This window comes from Engraulis encrasicolus, chromosome 14 (assembly GCF_034702125.1).
Source record: "Engraulis encrasicolus isolate BLACKSEA-1 chromosome 14, IST_EnEncr_1.0, whole genome shotgun sequence".
Classification (NCBI taxonomy): domain Eukaryota; kingdom Metazoa; phylum Chordata; class Actinopteri; order Clupeiformes; family Engraulidae; genus Engraulis; species Engraulis encrasicolus.
The window spans coordinates 47,564,581-47,579,580 of record NC_085870.1 but is presented as its reverse complement, the minus strand read 5'-3'; the positions used below and the strand labels follow the sequence as shown (position 1 = coordinate 47,579,580).

Sequence of the window (15,000 nt, the reverse complement as noted above, 5' to 3'; positions counted from 1 at the left end):
AATAATAGTAATGAGGTGTGTGAATAGTGATGAAGGGATAAATAACAACTGAACATTAAACGTTGATGAGTGATAGTGATGGACCAATGATGAACCAGTAACAATAAAGTGATGAAGTAATAAATAACAACTTAACATTTCACATTTAACATAAGGGAAAATACTACTCTTACTTTTACTTTTACTATTACTATTACTTTTACTACTATTAATATTACTCCTCTTACAGCATCAGCGGGAGCGTCTAAGCCTGGAGGAGAAGGCCCGCGCCAAAGCCGACAAGAAGAGAAGCCAGAACATAGACAAGAGCCTGAGAGCTGAGAGGAAAGAATACGTCCAGACACACCGCCTACTGCTGCTAGGTAAGAACAGAGAGAGAGAGAGAGAGAGAGAGAGAGAGAGAGAGAGAGAGAGAGAGAGAGAGAGAGAGAGAGAGAGAGAGAGAGAGAGAGAGAGAACAGTGACATTATTCATACTTTTGTTTTGTCTTATTTGTATGCAATGCTTTGGCAACGCTGTATCTAACAGTCATGCTAATAAAGCCCAATTTGAATTTGAATTTGAATTTGAGAGGGATTAGGGGGGTGGGGGTCTGGAGTGGAGAAAGGGGAAGAGGGAGAGAGAGGAAGGGGTAAGTCCATATGAGTAAAACTGGAGAGAGAGAGAGAGAAAGAGAGAGAGAGAGAGAAGAAAGAAGGGGAAAAGAGGGGAAGAGAGAGGAGTATTTATTTTATCTTACAAACCCCAACTCCGATGAAGTTGGGACGTTTGGTAAACAGTGGATAAAATCAAAATGCTATAATTTGCAAAACATTCAGGGATCAGTGAAAATCAGTAAACATCCAAATAAGATAAAACAACAAAGAAGAACATTTCAAAATGAATTGTACTGAGGGACAATATAGGTGTCCAGGTATAAGATCATCAGAGAGAGGCTGAGTCACTCAGAATTAAAGATGCCGAGGGAATAATTACCATAGTTATTACATACATTTTTGAATTCCCTTTGATTTACCACGATTGAGTGTATAGAAGACATATTTTGTCATTAAAATCATTGTATAAATTCATGACATCGTGAAATATATATTGGCTGTAGTCTCACACAAGCACTCCAGGAATTACAGCTATTGAAAATTGACCATATTAAGAATGCTTCATGCGTGCAAATGATACAGGGGTGTAACATTCTCCTATGCACCCGAGCTCACCTGAAATAGACCCAGAGGACATGGGAAACTGTCCTTTGCTTACAGAAGTCAGCAGAAGTTGTAGAAGTCCATTCTTTTTGACAATAATAGAGTATTGCACATCCCGTGCTACAGTGAAAATGGACCATCCAACTTGTGTTAATGCTAACTTCAAAAGTCAGCCTCCATGATGGCATGCGGGTGCAGTAGTGCATTGGTTAAGTGCTGAATGGTATAAATGGGTTTTAAACAGCATGAAAAGCCACTCATGCATATTTTGAAAGGAGATATTTGATTACTGCCACATACTGTAGTAAGGACAAATTGCATTCCCTACTATGTTTTAACAGTTTGGCTCTATCATAATGACCAGCAGGTGATAACATGGTGGGCTTTTGGTCAAGACCTGTCACACTGTAAGCACTACAGAAAGGAAAACATTGCAAAACATGACAAGGAATACACACACCATTTAAGCTGTTGAAATCATGTCCAAGATAGGAATTAACACTGTTTTTTATATAAAATCATCTCATCGGTTAATGTACAGGTATTTAACTGTTAAGTGTTGTCTTTTGTGTTGTTTTTAGTCTTCCTCGACATTTGCTGCCTTTTATTGTCTCCGTCCCAACTCTTTTGAGACGTGTTGTTTTTACATATTCATGAATATCCCCCAAAACAAAAAAATTGGTCAGTTTCGATGGCTGATATGTTTCTTTGTGCTGTTCTCCATCTAATGTAAGAATCAGACGTTTTGAAAATGGCAGTATTTTGTTATTATTCACATATTAACTTGTGTCCCAACTTCTATGGAGTTGGGGTTTGTATTAGCCTATCTAATCCCCCGTCCTGGCCTTGTGCTTTTATTCAAAGTTTTAGTCAATATCTCTCAAAAGGACTATTCAGACGAGTACATTAGAATATGCATTAGAATATGTTCATTCAGCTTTAACATACCATATTTTTTATGAAATTGTCTCATATCTCATGAGCCTGAATGTTGCGTCATGTAGCTCCAGGCGCCAGGGCCAATGTTGCGCAAGGCAACATCCAGCATCAATGGGTTAAAAGATGGGAAGGGGGGTGTACTGTACATCCAGACGCAGTGCCTATCGATCAGAGACCAGTAGCACATATTGGAGTGTGGGGGGTGGCAGGGAGAGGGAGAGAGAAAGAGAGAGAGCGAGAGAAGACAGAAGGTAAAAGAGGTGAAGAGAGAGAGGGCTACCGGCAGGCACACAGGCTGATTTTCAGAAAACTGTTTTAAACATCAACAGGTCAACATAATCTCTAAAAGCAACTTTGAACAATTGCACAATATACCGTAGTAACGGTAATAGCGTGGCGCACACACATTTAGTGTTACGTATGTATATATCTTTGTGTGCGTGTGTGTGTGTGTGCAAGCGTTTGTGTATGTGTGTGCATTGGTGTCTTGTGGGTCCTTTGCACGTGCATGTGTGTGTGTGTGTGTGTTTGTGTGTGTGTGTAGGATTAATACATCTATGCGCAGGCATGTGTATTTGCGTATGTGTGTGTGTATGTCACATGTGTTGGTTAGTACGTACTGTACATACACACACACATGCACACGCGCATGCAGTGCACACACGCACGCACTCACGCACGCACGCACGCACGCACACACACACACACACACACACACACACACACACACACACACACACACACACACACACACACACACACACAGATTTATTGACATGATGTACAGCAAACACAACCTTCACACTTCACTTTACTGGTGCAATGTGCAATTAATGAAGATTGACCAACAGGCTGGTCCACTTGAGCCATGAAACTTCCCACACTAAAATGACAGGTGTCTCAGATGTTTTGTCAAACCCCTGTATGTAGGCAGTGCACTAGATCAAATGTGCTCGATCAGATGTACTATGCTAGGCCTATGTACTGTATTACAGTCTAGATGCCAATTTCTAAATGCACAACAAAGAAAGGGGGTGCTCGCCTAGGGCACTGAGTTGACTAGAACCGGCCCTGGTGTGCGTGTCGCTTGTGCATGTCACTCCTCTTCGTATCAACTGGCTACTGGCCGGATTACTGTAAAGTGGCCTGCATGGGACACCTTGGCTACAGATTGCAGTGGTACGGAGTAAAATGAAAATTTGACCATCAAATGGTCATGCCATAGAATGCATATGGTGAGGAGTCATTCTAATCTAAGCCAATTGTGTGCTTTTTAGTGAAAAACGCTGCCAATGCAGCTGGGGCCAACATGAAAGATCTAAGTAATTGGTTGGTTTTCAGCAATAAACAAACTCTAAAACATTCCACACTTCAGAGATGTTCTAGGCTATCGATACTGTCTTTCTCTGGCGAGTGTTAGGCCAGGGGGCTGCCACTTCATGGTCTCTCCACTGGCTCCTCTGATGTCTTTGGTCTCACCATATCTTCCTTCTTATCCAGACAATGCCAGTCCCTGAGGTAGACTTTGGAGTAGGCCGATTACAGGGTACCCCTATTTGTATGTGTGTGTGTGTGTGTGTGTGTGTGTGTGTGTGTGTGTGTGTGTGTGTGTGTGTGTGTGTGTGTGTGTGTGTGTGTGTGAAGGTGCTATGAGTCAGCCCAGGTCACATCCTCCCGATGTAGCAGGTATAGTGCCTGCATGTTAGGAGGGTCGTTTAGAATTACATTTTGGAGTCTGGTGAGTGCGCGTGTGAGGAGCGCACCGTTCCCTTTCCCCCACGGGAGCGCGCAATGCGTGTCACGTGACCAGCCGCGCGCCTTCCCATGGTTCAGTGGCGCTCATCACCCCACCCATCTACTGCTCGCGCTGTAATGTCCAATTCACCCAGAAAAGCGGCCAAAATACGCCGAATCCACCACGGAAAACCAATTATTCCCGCCGAGTCAACGGACACTAGCGCGACCCTCACGCGAAGAATCTGCTGTCGTCAGTGGCCGAGCGAGATACTCAGATTGGATGCTACTTCACGAGCCGCCATGCACATGTAGAAGATCCTCCGCCGAGTTCGCCAGGAATACGAAGCTACGGCTGACAGCAGCAACCCTCTCCGTAGAACACCGATCACCGAAGCAATTTCACTCGGCGACCTCACGTGAGGGACAGCAGCTCAGCGCAGCAGTACAGGCTCACGAGGGACTGCTGTTGGCTTCCACAGGGCCCGCGGACGTGTTCTAGTCGCCAGCTGATGGTAACGAGAGAGAGAAACGCCAAATAGCAGCTCGAGCTCAACCGGGGCCTTTTCTAACCGGAGTCCCACAGCAGCCGCCAGTCGGGAATAACGGGAGATAACGGGGCATAACGGGAGGTTAAGAAGGTTTTGGCAGAAACGGCAGAAAATAACCTCGGATCCGGTGTCAGGCGGGCTCCGGGCCCTCTGGTCATTTCAGTGGGAATATATTTATTGTTTTATTATTTTCATATCCACTGTCAGTGTCTCGGTGCTGCTGGTTCTTTTGGGTCGGCTAAACACCTCAACACGAACCTCTGGATCGCCAAATCCTGCCTTGTGCGAACAGACACTGAAGGACTTTGGAAATCTAGCACGAATGCCGCGGCGCTATAAGGGGGAAACCGTCAGGCTTTGACTTTTGGCTGCGTGTTCTTCATGACAGCGTCGCGGGAAACCCAGGAGACATGAGCCCGTATGAATTGTAATAAGCCCTTATGAACGTGTATGAAGGGGCATGCCGCTCGAGCACTAGGCGGACTTTGATCGCATCGTTTGTGGTGTAAACAAACCCGTAGCCCCGTCGAGGCGAGGCGAGGCCCCGGGTTATCCAGCAGCCTCTGCCTGCCTGCAGCGCTCCCAGCTCGGCCAGGCCAGCAGCAGGCTACCGCTGGTGTTGGGAGAAGGGGGCCGGGCTTCGCCTGCGCCCGCTTGTCAATGTCGGCATTTTTAAACGCACCATACATCCATGCATGATTCAGAGTAACATTGAAACTGTATAGTATACGTAGACGTCAATGTCGGCACTTTTAAACGCAACGCCTCGCTCCAGCACTAGCGGGATCTAGGCTTCATTCGTGCGGTCCTTCGCGCGCCTACCCACCCCTCCTCCTTGGCACGCGGGGGTAACGGCAAGAAAATGGGATGTCTGGGCAACAGCAAGAGCGATGACCAAAAGAAAAAGGACAAGGAGCAGATCAAGGAGAGTCGGAGGATCGAAAAGCAAATTCAGAAGGATAAACAGACTTACCGCGCCACACACCGGCTACTGCTGCTGGGTAGCCTACACACACACACACACACACACACACACACACACACACACACACACACACACACACACACACACACACACACAGGCCTGTTACGGTGCTACATACACCGGCTATTGCTGCTGGGCACACACACACACACACACACACACACACACACACACACACACACACACACACACACACACACACACACACACACACACACACACACACACACAGGCCTGTTACGGTGCTACACACACCGGCTATTGCTGCTGGGCAAACACACACACACACACACACACACACACACACACAGGCCTGTTACGGTGCTACATACACCGGCTATTGCTGCTGGGCACACACACACACACACACACACACACACACACACACACACACACACACACACACACACACACACACACACACACACACACACACACGCCTGTTACGGTGCTACACACACCGGCTACAGCTGCTGGGTACAGACACACGCACAAGCACACACACACAAAGCAAGCCTACCACACTACTACTGCTGGACGCACACACACACACACACACACACACACACACACACACACACACCGGATGCTAATTGGTTGGTCAGGTGTGTGTGTGTGTGTGTGTGTGTGTGTGTGTGTGTCAGGTGGCCCGTATCCCTTGGTAGGTCAGGTGGCGTGTGTTTGACGGTGTGCGTGCGTCTGTGTCTGTGTGTGTGTGTGGGGCCACACTCCCTTAGCGGCTGCCCAGGTGTCCTCAAGGGCCCAGGAGGTCTAGAGGGCTTTGCGGAAAGCAGCTGTGTGTGTGTGTGTGTATGTCAGTGTGTGTGTGTGTGTGTGTGTGTGTATGTCAGTGTGTGTGTGTGCCAGTGTGTGTCAGTGTCTGTGCTCAGTGTCAGTGCAGTCAGTGCTCACTGTACACGAATTGCAAGGCAGGTGTGTGTCCTTAGTGCATTGTGGTCTGTGTAGGTGGGTGGGTGTGTTTGTGTGTGTGTGGGACCAGGACTCTGGGTTTATTTATTTATTTTACAAAAATGGCAACCAAAATATACATCACTCCCGGTGTGTGTGTGTGTGTGTGTGTGTGTGTGTGTGTGTGTGTGTGTGTGTGGGTACAATTTGATGGAAAGCTGGTTTCGCATCAGGTGTTGACATGGTGGAGGATCTGTAAACAAATGTCAAACTTTGGTTTCTGTAATAATGTCTTGCACTTCATCAGCGTTCTGTGCTTTGAGTTCCCAAATTAAAGCCACAATTTCAGCAAGGCGCAAGCAAAAGCGCACAAGGCAGATAGCGTGGGAGTTTCTGACCTCCATCTAGGAGAAGTGCATTAGAATTGCTGTTGAAGCGGGATGATCAAAACACAACGCATGCCGATTTTTACCACATTGGAAATCGTGGAGTCATAATAGTGTAGGGCCTTTTAAATATGAGACTTTCCCATACCGTATGATATCACTGATATACACTACTGTGTATAGGTCAACCAAAGTAACACCATCAACACATGGAGAAATAGACCCATATTTAGAAGGACTAGAGTATTATGTAGAACTGTGAAAAACAAAGTTTGACTATGCTCAAATGTTTGATGGGGTGTTTCTGCACATGGTTTTGAAAGCCAGAGTGGCCAGATGTTTCATTTGGGGAATGATGCAGGGGGTACCTCAGGGTCATTTTGCAACCAAAGCCATGTTAAGAAACCCTCCTATGCTGTAATTTAAATGGTAAATGGGGCAGCATGTGGGGCAGCCGTGGCCTAGTGGTTAGAGAGTTGGTCTTTCAATCTAGGGGTTGCCGGTTCGAATTCCCCCAGAACTCCCCCTACATCCATGGCTGAAGTGCCCGTGAGCAAGGCACCTAACCCCACATTGCTCCAGGGACTGTAACCAATACCCTGCAAAATAGTAGTTGTAATTCGCTTTGAATAAAATGAAAGCGACAGCTAAGTGCAATATAATAATAATAATAAATGGGCTGCGTTTATATGTCGCTTCTCCACTCCTTCGAACATTCAAAGCGCTTTACACGTATGCCCCAACGTTCACCTATTCACACTCGCATTCCCACACCGGTGGCCGTCGTGGCTTCCACACAGGGTGCCGCCCTGCCACCAGGAGCAATTCGGGTTAGGTATCTTGTTCAAGTGCACATCGGTTCACGGGGTCAGGCAGAGTGGGGCTTGAACCTGCAACCTTCTGGTTGCCTACCAGGCTCATCTACCACCCGCCCCTGTCTGGGGGCCCTTAAGACGTACTGTGTCTGATAGATAGAGTTATACTGAGGTGACATGGCCATTTTTGAAGGCCTGTATCGGTTTTCAAACTAACGTTAGAGGTGTCCAAATCTGTTTTGTAAGTTAGGTGTACAATTCCTGGGCTCCAAAAGTGTCAGTGGCTCCCGAACTTTGGAGGGCCTTTTCTCCCAAAACCGTCAGAGGTGGGATGCTCCAACTTGGAATTCTTTCAGTTGGCAGAGGTTAGGAACAGGTTATTAATAAATTACAACAATGACTGGGTTATGATCAGTTGAGGATGGGTTATTATCAGGGCAGAATGGATTATAAGCAGGACAAAATGGTGAGGTATACAATCGTGTGTGTGTGTACTATGGTAGTTAACTTTTCAATGACTGTAACAGCGTTCCACTATTGGAACAGTGTACATTATGGGGCTACGCTGGAAAGCTACTGTAACTCTGTGTGTGTGTGTGTGTGTGTGTGTGGGGGGGGGGGGTTGTGTTGGGGGCAACAGAGAGAGTAACAGTGTGTGTCCTATCCTCTGTCTTGAAAGTTGAAAGAAAGAGTAGTTTGTAGTGTTTGTAGCCTTACATTTTGAGGTCAGTGTGGCTGTAACATACACATACATGCGCACATTCATGCACACACACACACACACACACACACACACACACACACACACACACACACACACACACACACACACACACACACACACACACACACACACACACACACACAGTTTTTCTGCTGAATAGGAACGCTTGTACACTGGCAGCACACACTCAAACAATTGTTCTCAAACACACATATGCATGCAGTCACACACACACAGTCCCACCACTGTTGCAGTGTTATTGTGTGTGTGTGCGCGCGCATGCGTGCGTGCGTAAGGAGGGGGAGGGGGGCAGAGAGAGAGAGAGAGAGAGAGAGAGAGAGAGCGAGAGAGAGAGAGAGAGAGAGAGAGAGAGAGAGAGATGGATGGATGGAGTATGTCATTCAGATTGTGAGAGGGAGTTGTGTCTGAAAGTTATTTGTTTTTTTCTGTTACAGTTGGGACATGGAGCGGTACACACACACTCAGACACACACACACACACACACATTTTATAGCGATTGCTGTTCACACATGTTAAGTGTGGAGAAGATTGCTGCAAAAGCACATTTAAGTAGCCTAGTGAATTTAAATAGTAAATACATTAATAATAACAGCAATAATAATAATGACAATAATAATAATGCTAATAATAATGACATAAAATGATAATAATATAATGTATAATAATAATTATATCATCCAATCATATCGCTCTATCTGTTCAGCATGTTTTTTGTTCCTTTTTGAAACTGCAGCAGGTCATTGAGGCTAGTGACTGCTCTGACCTCTTCTGCCACCGCATAAAGGCAAAGTGCAGTAACTGCATATTTTGTAAAAAATTGAGCGTAGACTGAAAAAGGTCTTTCTAACACCTCCCTGATCTTGTGACAAAGCCTCATGGTCCATTGTAGAGATATCGCCAGAGAGAGTAGAGAGAGAGAGGTTCCATTGGCCCATTGTTTCCGGATTCTATTATTGGGGGGGAAATCCCCCTTTAGGCAGACCTAGGCAGACCTGAGGACTGTTCTATTCAATGCTAGGAGCATTATGACACGCCCCTTTAGGCAGACCGGAACCTGGTCATGTTAGGTGCCCATAGAAACCTATTATGTTGGCATATCTCTATACTTAAAGAATCTCTGATATCGCTATGTCAAATTTGCAGTAACTGCAATATCCAACCTAATATGAATACTTTGAAGGCCTTGTTTCTCACTCTCAGTGTTGGCGTAGTTACTGCAGTTTGCCTGTGTAGGGCAGTATTGCTCTCAGTTAAACAGTTTGAACACCAACTATTATCCCTACCCATAACCTTCACCTTTGCCAATGGTGTCACCCCAGACTATACATTTCATGTCATAGAGGAGTCTGGCTGGCCAGGATAGCTGCAAAGTGCACTGTGAAGTTTTTGCTACGTAAATGCTCAAGCTGTCACGGTGTGCGCTGTGTGTGTAATTGACGAATCCGGATGTGTGTAATTGACCAAGAAGAATATGCGTTGTGTGTGATTTTGTAATAAGAATGTGTTGTGTGTATGTGTTGGACCAATCAAGATGTGTGTTTGATTTCCTTGACTAATCAGGCTAATCAGTTCCCTGTAGTAGGTGCTAGTCTGTGGCGGTGATGATGATGATGATGATGATGATGGTGGCAGATATAGTGATCGTGATAATGTGTGTATTTAACTCTTTAGGTGCTGAGGAGTCTGTGATGATGATGATGATGATGAAGGTGATGATGGTAGTTGTAGTGATGATGTGTGTTTAACTCTTTAGGTGCTGGGGAGTCGGGGAAGAGCACTATTGTGAAGCAGATGCGACTTTTACACGTGGATGGCTTCAATGCAGAGTAAGTCATGAAGAACTCTCTCTCTCTGAGGGGCCTTGAGAATTACACACACCTTTAGAGTAATTAAAATCTCATCAGCTGTAGTCTCTCTCTCTCTCTCTCTCTCTCTCTCTCTCTCTCTCTCTCTCTCTCTCTCTCTCTCTCTCTCTCTCTCTCTCTCTCTCTTAACTCTCTTCTCAGAGTAATGCCTGGAACACACCAAAACGGACAAAAGCTAAGCTACAAAGCATAGCTAGGCTATTTCAGAGAAAAACGACACGATCGACCAGGTGCACTGTGTAGGATGGTGGCCAGAGTAGGTATTGCAACAATGCGGTCATTGAAACTGTGCTGCCTACTGCTAAATTAGATCTTTTCATGAATATTTTCTAATAAACTAACATTTACTAGTATGACTATATTACAGTACGTTTTGCAATTTATCTGGAAATTCAAAATGATGGACATGGAGAAGATTTACCTTTTTAGTGCAATTTTTTGATTGTGGAATAAAACTGCTAAAAATATGAAACCGCGCACCTCTAAAAGCAGATTGGCTGCAGTACTTGTTACATCATGGCTCATTATCATAATATAATTTTCAGAATATTCGCTGAGGTTCAACGACAACTTGTCGCCTCATGTCGCTCAAAACGCTTTTGTCTCTTTTCTGACAAGCTCATCTATAGAAAGTCAATAACTTCCGATGCCGTTGTCGCTGTTGTAGCATTCAGTGTGTTTGCACATTAAGACAAGAACATACACACACACACACACACACACACACAGTGTCAACATGAGCGCATACTGTACAATAAGGAGAGACTGAGTTGTTTTCTAAGAAAAGGTGTGAGTGAGTAACCCCTTTGGGCCTATCTGCACAAAGAGGATGGGCCACTTTCATGATAAGGAGGGCCACATCGCCACCACCAGAAGGCTACATGACCCACGGATCTTACTGCAACTTGCAGGATTCGAGGTGCAGTTGGTTGCCCAGTGACTGCCAGTATTATTCGCAAGGAAAAGGAGTGCTCTGTATCAGCCAACAGCATAATTACAACGGATTGATTCAGTAGTAAATCAGGGGGGTACACTAAGAATACGGTTAAGTGATAAAACAGGCTTAGGAAACCAACAAGAATTGGTTAACCTGCTAATACTGTAGATATACCTACAGGCATCATTTAGTTAGGAAAATGAGGATTCCAGGCACTTCTATTACATAACTTACGTCTACCACAAGGTTAACTTAACCAACTGGTTTACTACTGAGCCAGCTTCTAAGTATACCCCCTGGTCATTTTGTTTTTAAATAATGTTTTATCTATGGGCCACGCTGAGCGAGGAGGCGGGCTGCTTGTGGTCCCGGACCTCCAGTTGCCTATCCCTGGGCTATGTAAGACATTGTCCTCTTGCCTTGCAGAGAGAAGAAACAGAAGATTCAAGACATCAAGAATAACATCAAAGAGGCCATAGAGGTACAATTTACGTTTATATCATATTATATTATGTTACATTATATCATATATTATATTATATTATATTACAGTATATTACATTGCGCTTGTATGATGCTCTTATCCAAAGTGACTAAAGATATTTCAGGGCATTGGTTACAGAACATTGCTAAGGATTGGGATTTAACCTGCAACCCTAAGATCTCCCAACGCCCAACTTCCAACCATTACACCACAGCTTCCGCTATACAGTGAAAATAATACATGATTTAATCCCTTGCTAATTTTGTTAATTTGCCTACTGTCTATAATTTTTATGGTAGGTGTATTCTAACACGGAGAGACAGAATAAGAGAAAGAAAAATTAGCTTAAAACAATATATATGAATTAATATTTCATTGACGGAGATACTGTAAGCATTTCATCCCCTGTCAACTATTACTAATTCTGGTCCCACAGACCAGATAGGGACTTCCAATCAACTTGTCATCTGAAATAAAGGCACCTGTTAATAGTCACCTGCATAAAAGACACATTGAATCATTAGAATCAATTCATAGCATCAGCCAATCAATCAGACTCCAAACTTGCCAACATCGGAAAGACCAAAGAGCTGTCAAAGGATGTTAGGGACAAGATTTTAGACCTGTACAAGGCTGAAATGGGGTTCAAAACCACAAGCAAGAAACTTGGTTATCAAGACACAAACTGTTGGTGTATTTCTTCCGAAATTTAAGAAATACAAAATGACCATCAATAGGGCTGTCTACAAGATTTGACCTGGTGTGGATCCAATAATCATGAAAACTGTACACATTTCTATAATAATTACTGCATGTTCCTGTATTCCATTGCAGACCATAGTGGCGGCGATGGGCTCCCTAGCGCCCCCTGTGCCTGTGGCGAGTCCTGCCAACCAGCGTTGCATAGAGTACATCTCCAGACTATCCAGTCAGAAGGACTTCGACTTTACACCTGTGAGTTTGTGTGTGTGTGTGTGTGTGTGTGTGTGTAGTAATCTGTGTATTATGTGTGTATGCATCTGATTGTTAGAATCCTGCTTCCTTGTATCTTGATGGGGTCACACCCCTATTAGAGTAGAGTAGAGTAGAGTAGTGTAACATGTATTAATCCCGAAGGAAATTTAGGTGTCTAGTAGCATACATACAAAAAAATAGATTATTTCACATTAAACATTCAGATATAAAAAGTCTCTCATTGCAATAGTTGTTACTGATTGTTGGAGGGGGGATGGAAGGGGGGCATGGCGGGGGGTTGGGATTTATGCGGTCCAGTCACCAATAACAATCTCTTTTATGGTGTTCTTCTGAGTTGTTGAGTTAAATAGCTGGATGGGCCTGGGGACAAAGGGAATAGCGAGGAATCTGTGGCTAAACAGACTTCGCTGGTTGGCAAGAACCGAGTGCAAGGGGTGATGGTCATTGTCCATTATAGAGTCCAATCTGCCCAGTGTCCTCTTTTCAGCTGTGGTACTATTACTATTACGAGGCCATATGGTCTAATGTGGGGTTCCATAGTACTAGAGTTGTTCTAATGTGGGGTCGCATTGCTAAGGAGAACTGGGCACTCACCTTGCCTGTGTTTAATTTACTGCTGCCGGTTTACATCCCTCAGGGGGTATATGAATACTGATCCTTACCTGTAAGTACCATAATGCTGTTGATTCACATCCCTATTCCCACTGGCTGTGATGTGTGTTAGAATAGAGTAGAATAGAAAGCCTTTATTGACATTGTACACATTACTGACCCCCTGATAGAGCCACCGTTTGAAGTGCACACAACAGATTATGAAATTGTAAATGATGTGCTAATAGAATACCTGCAAAGGACACTTACTATGGGTGAGGATCCTTGTATGGGTTCGGTACCCAAACCAGTCGTATGTGTGAATATACTCCCTATGTAAATTTCCCTACACTAAAGCCCGATTCGCACGGGATAAATATTACCTATGGACCCCTGGTAATTCGCAGTTTCCCCCAGACCTCTGTGATTTTTCGTGGAGCATTCGGACGGGATAAGCAAACGTCTGTTATTGACTCAATTCACAGACATTATATGGGGGTGGAAACGGCGCGCTTATGGACATGGGTCATGAAATTACCCCAGGGTGTCTGTGTTTCGCCAAAATACAATAGGTAATTCGCGTCGGAATTATTACCTCACAAATCACGGACATGGCGCATTTGCACAGGACTAAGAACTCAGACATTCTCGGTAATTATTCCGAATTACCGGGGGTCCATGGGTAATAAAAGTCCCGTCCGAATCGGGCTATAGTGATCATGTCCATGAATGTCCCTGTATGTGTTTCTTTCCCCAACCATAGTCATGCATGGGTTCGCTACTCAAACCATTAGTTTTCATATGTGTAGGTGACACTGTCCATGGGTTCGCTACCCAAACCATTAGTGGTCATATGTACTGGATATAGGTGTCCATGGGTTTGGTCGCTTCCCAAAACATTAGTAGTCACACGTTTCAATATACCAACTGTCTGTACTACTTTCCCAGGTCTGAAACCCCTCATGCTTGTTTGTATGACAGCCTTCCTGTAGGCCCCATGCCATTATCCTTTAGCCATGTTCCAACATGTATTTTTTGAAAAAAGGTTCGCACACTTCTTTGGATTTTTCTTCTTTAAGTTATTTTTTCTTCTTTTTATTTATTCATTCTTTGGCAATGACGTTTCGACCTCTCGGTCTTCCTCAGATTCACTAACAAACTACCAACAGGACATGTACCCATCCTTTAGCCATCTTCCGACAGGACATGTACCCATCCTTTAGCCATCTTCCAACAGGAGATGTACCTGGGGTTGCCAACTATCAATGGAAAAAAAATACATGACACTTCATTGAGGCGGGGGTCTGGGTCCCCCAGAAAATGTTGCATTTCTTAGATGTAATTTCCTGCATTTTAATGCATTTTAACGGTCCATTTCCCGTTTCAGCTCTATACAGAACCCATACTTTTATCTCTAAATACGGGACGATTCCATGTTTCAAGGAACGGTTGGCAACCCTACATGTACCCATCCTGTAGGCCAGTGGTTCCCAACCTTTTTCTTCAGGGACCCATGTTTTTAAGCTTTGGTGACCCAGCGCCCGCATGAGAGGAAGTCACTCGATACGCCCTGTCTCCTCCGAAAACTCATTTTAGTCATCATTTTATTCCTCAATTCGTCTTTGTTCAATAACAGAATAAATGTTTAATGTAGCACTTAAATTTTGTTGCTTCTATGCATTTGTCATTTATTCAACATGGGCTACATATGGTATTAAAATGAAACCCCTTAAACTCAAGAGGGCTTCGCGACCCCCCGTGGATCTTTGGCGACCCATAGGTTGGGTCCCGACCCATAGGTTGGGAACCACTGATGTAGCCATCTTCCGACAAGAGATGTATCATCCTTTAGCCATGTTCGAACAGGAAATGTATCTAGCCTTT

At 44.5% G+C, this 15,000-nt stretch overlaps 1 protein-coding gene across 2 annotated transcripts in view; it reads left to right on the top strand.

The window, feature by feature from the left end:
• LOC134462786 (guanine nucleotide-binding protein G(s) subunit alpha-like) overlaps window positions 1–15,000 on the top strand; it is a 36,477-nt gene that overhangs the window by 2,079 nt on the left and 19,398 nt on the right. Inside the window, exons 2-5 of one of the 2 annotated variants that reach the window (XM_063215992.1) lie at window positions 230–362; window positions 10,018–10,090; window positions 11,493–11,547; window positions 12,385–12,504. In XM_063215992.1, the coding sequence (XP_063072062.1) occupies window positions 230–362; window positions 10,018–10,090; window positions 11,493–11,547; window positions 12,385–12,504 (381 nt within the window). Of the gene's footprint in view, window positions 1–229; window positions 363–3,947; window positions 5,425–10,017; window positions 10,091–11,492; window positions 11,548–12,384; window positions 12,505–15,000 lie in introns of those variants that run through there. The other variant, XM_063215993.1, reaches the window with a different exon arrangement.